The 4,522-nt window shown below is 32.6% G+C and overlaps 1 protein-coding gene across 1 annotated transcript in view; it reads left to right on the top strand.

The window, feature by feature from the left end:
- Positions 1 to 4,522, top strand: part of LOC107570915 (rap guanine nucleotide exchange factor 5-like) — a 21,979-nt gene that overhangs the window by 2,568 nt on the left and 14,889 nt on the right. Inside the window, exons 2-4 of the mRNA XM_016257188.1 lie at positions 411 to 544; positions 716 to 794; positions 2,545 to 2,689. Coding sequence (XP_016112674.1) covers positions 411 to 544; positions 716 to 794; positions 2,545 to 2,689 — 358 coding nt within the window. The remainder of the gene's footprint in view (positions 1 to 410; positions 545 to 715; positions 795 to 2,544; positions 2,690 to 4,522) is intronic.

The raw sequence follows: 4,522 nt of genomic DNA, 5'->3' as shown, positions 1-4,522 counted from the left end.
ACACAGACAGACACACACACACACACACACACACACACACACACTTTCAGTGATATTTCAGTTTTTCTTTTTTAATAAATCTGCAAAAATGTCAACAATTCTGTGTTTTTCTGTCAATATGGGGTGCTGTGTGTACATTAATGAGGAAAAAAATGAACTTAAATGATTTTAGCAAATGGCTGCAATATAACAAAGAGTGAAAAATTTAAGGGGGTCTGAATACTTTCCGTACCCACTGTATATATATTATATATATATATATATATGTATATATATGTATATATATAAAAGATGGTTTATAAAAGCCAGCAGATGAACCAGAAAATGTTTTAATAATGGCATTTAGGAGCTGATTATATTCATAGTCATTAGTTTTGAGTTTGTCCAGATGTTTTTGTCTTTGTCGGAAGTTCAGATCTGTCTCATGTCCATTTCATCGTCCACCAGGTGAAAACATCAGAGTGGATTTGTGAAGTAACTCCTCAACAAGAAACGCAGGACAAGTTTTGTGCCATGCTTGCCATCAGGATCTTGTTCAGATCGAGTATGAGCACTAGTAATAGTGATGCTTGTCTGATCAAACAGCACTAATTAGCCCGGCGTTCATGAGTCTCATTAAACATGCCTTCCAGGAGAGAGAAATGCAGATCAGCTGCGTGTGCTAATATCTGCTGATGGGAACGTCCTTCATCTGTTTGCGTGTGTTTTCTTTCAGAAACGCTTCTGGATGACTTCCTGCTGACGTATCTGGTGTTCATGTCCACCAGTGATCTCTGCCAGGCGCTGCTGGGACAATATCCTTCAGATCGCACCAAAACACACATGACCGCTGCTGATGGATCGTGTGTTTGATGACTGAGCTGGATGGCCTTGCTGCGTTGTAAATATAGTCACAGCTAAAGGCGTCTGGACGTTCTTCCGTTCATAATGTTTCAAAAACTATTTGTTGTGTATGAAAATAATGGTAATGTGTAGTTAAAAATACACAACTGAAAGGTTAGTGATCTAGAAAGTTCAGAATTTTATGCAAATATAGTTAAATATAATAAAAAATTAGATAGAATATTTTTTATTTGTAATTAATTATATTATATTATATATTTTTTTAATTATTTAGAAAATTTAAGCTGAAAAAAATATTTTAAGCAAATATAATACATATTATATTAGATATAATAAATGTTTTTATTTGTAGTAAATTATATCATTATATATTATATTCTATAAAAATATATATAAAAAAACATTAAATCTTTCTTTCTATATAGAGAGAATTGAAGCTGAAAAAATAAACACATTTTCAACATAATTATAGTCCCTGCAGAAGCAAATGTACAATGTTATGTAAAATAATTTTAGAATTATGTATAAATTGTGCAAAAATATTAATCATATATAAAATATGAAGTTGTAAAAAAGGACAAAAATCTTTATCATTAGTGACCTAGAAAATGCAGAATTTTATTATATACATATTATATTAGACATCATAAATGTTTTTATTTTGTAATACATTATGTCATTATATATTATATTATTGAAAAATACAAACATTAAATCTTTCTTTCTATATATAGATAAACATATTCAACATATAAATATAGTCCCTAGAAATAGTTATAATAATATAGTATAATATTATGCATTAAAATAGTTTTCTTAATTATGTATACATTGTGCAAAAAATATTAATCATATGTGACTTATGAGGTTGAAAAAAAAGTAAAATAAATAAATAAAGTATTATTAGTGACCTAGAAAGTGTGGAATTTTAACCAAATAAAATACATGTTTTTATTTAATAAATGTTTTTTTTTTTTTTGTAATTGTTATTATTATTATATTATGTAGGACAGTAAGGGCTGTACAATTTATACCCGTTTTTTACACAATAAAATTTATCAAAATTTTAAAAAAGTATACATTTTGTTTATATTTTTGTATTCGCTAAATATTTTAATATTGTTAAATATTTTTAGTATATATATATATATATATATATATATATAATTATTATTATTATTATTAATTTATAAATATTTTATTGTTAAATATTTTATTTTGTCTTTGTGTACACTCTTAAAAATAAAGGTGCTTCAAAAGGTTCTTCAAGCGATGCCATAGAAGAACCATTTTTGGTTCCACAAAGAACCATTCAGTCAAAGGTTCTTTAAAGAACCATCTCTTTCTTACCTTTTTATAATCTGAAGAACCTTCTTTCAAATATTTTATTTTGTCTTTGTACACTTTGTACACTTGTACACTCTTAAAAATAAAGGTGCTTCAAAAGGTTCTTCAAGCGATGCCATAGAAGAACCATTTTTGGTTCCACAAAGAACCATTCAGTCAAAGGTTCTTTAAAGAACCTTTGACTGAATGGTTCTTTGTGGAACCAAAAATGGTTCTTCTATGGCATCGTGAAGCACCTTTATTTTTAAGAGTGTAGAGGGTGAAATATATTTAGCTCATCTGCGATCTGGTGTGTGCCGAGAAGCTCTTCTGAGTCGTGTGTTAGTTGGTTGTTGGTCTTTAACCGGATCTCACCTACTGTACAAAGCGCTGCCGGGGGAAGGAGGAGGGAAAGGAGGCCCTCTACAGAAAGAGGAAAGTACTGCACCTGGTGTGTCAGTGGAGCACGCTCTACAAGGACTTCCTGCGAGAAGAGGAGAACATCAAGCTCTTCATGAAGGTCAGAACATTAGACAAACACTCTGGGAACGTAGGGTGAAATATATTTAGCTCATCTGCGATCTGGTGTGTGCCGAGAAGCTCTTCTGAGTCGTGTGTTAGTTGGTTGTTGGTCTTTAACCGGATCTCACCTACTGTACGAAGCGCTGCCGGGGGAAGGAGGAGGGAAAGGAGGCCCTCTACAGAAAGAGGAAAGTACTGCACCTGGTGTGTCAGTGGAGCACGCTCTACAAGGACTTCCTGCGAGAAGAGGAGAACATCAAGCTCTTCATGAAGGTCAGAACATTAGACAAACACTCTGGGAACGTAACATCAGATTTAATGTATTATAACCAACAGGTCTCAGTGGAATTTAAAAGCGGTGATTTTAATAGTGCTCATCTGATCTGTGTTTTCAAAAGAGGATATGATGGAGAGAAACGTGTGCAATGGTTAATGCACTTAATATTTAAAAAAAAGTCTATCAGTAAAAACTATATTTAATATTTACATATTATTTTCAAATTTAAAAAAATATATTTGTGTTCAAGACGGTCAGTGAAATTTCTACCAGCATTTATTTAGAATAATTTTTTTATTTAGATTAAAATGCTATATTAATATATTATTTTAAACTTTTTTTTAAATGGTCAGTGATATTTCAACCAGTATTTTGCACAATATTTACTGTAATTTTAAAATATTTGTATTAATATTTTTATGGATATATACTATTTTTATATATTTTTTTTAATATTTAAATTTAAGACTGTCAGTGATATTTTCACTGGTATTTTACACAATATTTATTCAAAATTAAAAAAATATTTTATGTTTATATTTTTAAATATTTTAATCCAAAATTATCAGTACAATATTTACTCAAAAATATTTTAGATTTATATATTATTGTTTTATATTTCGATATTTATATAATATTTTAACTACTTTTATTCAAGACTGTCAGTAACATTTCTACCATTAATTTAAACACTATTTACCCAAAATATTTGTATATTTATATTTCCTATTTATATATATTTTTTATATTAAAAAACAATCTTCAAGGCTCTCAGTAACAAGCAGTTCCATGCAGTTCTATGAGAAGCATTATGTAGCCCGCCCACAGTGACTGCACTTTGCTCCACAGCGGCACATTGACATCAGATGTGTTCTGATTGGCTGTGACTGTGTTAAACTCTGCTAGTTTAGTGTGTGAGTGGTGGTTTAACTGACTCACGCTTTTCCTCAGGGATCGTCTCAGTCTCATGTCAGGACTTGAGCTGCTTTAATGGTTCTTCTCTCGTTTTCGCTCCAGAGAACGTGTTCTCTCTCTTCTGCTCGTTGCTGAAGGCCACATAGAAAACACTTTCAAGCGTCATTAAAAGTGTGTGTTTGTGTAGTTGTGTGTAGGTATTTATGATGTGAATATAGATGTTTTTACGCGTGTAGATGTTTCACAGATTTCAGTCTGTCATCTTCACAAGATCCCACACACACACACACACACACACATCAGAAATGCACATCTTGTTCCTACCTGCCTTTGTCCCACCCACACACACACACACACACTCGCATGCACGCTGTGTTTCCATGACGACTGTCGTGTCATTGCAGTGACGAGGCTGTTTCACGGTCACTCGTATTCGAAGCGTTTCCCAGGTGATGGTTGCCTGGTAACAGGCAGGATGGGGGGGGAGGTTGTATGGGTCGATTGTGTGTAAGCGGTTCAATTACACTTGAGACACACACAAATATTCAGATTCCATCAAACACTACAGAACAGGAGTGTGTGTGTGTGTGTGTGTGTCTGTGTGTGTGTGTGTGTGTTGTGGGGGGGGGGGGCGGGGGG

Source organism: Sinocyclocheilus grahami, unplaced genomic scaffold, assembly GCF_001515645.1.
Source record: "Sinocyclocheilus grahami isolate Dianchi unplaced genomic scaffold, SAMN03320097.WGS_v1.1 scaffold1521.1, whole genome shotgun sequence".
NCBI lineage: Eukaryota > Metazoa > Chordata > Actinopteri > Cypriniformes > Cyprinidae > Sinocyclocheilus > Sinocyclocheilus grahami.
Note: the sequence above shows the minus strand (reverse complement) of the source record. Positions and strands in the feature narration are given on the sequence as shown.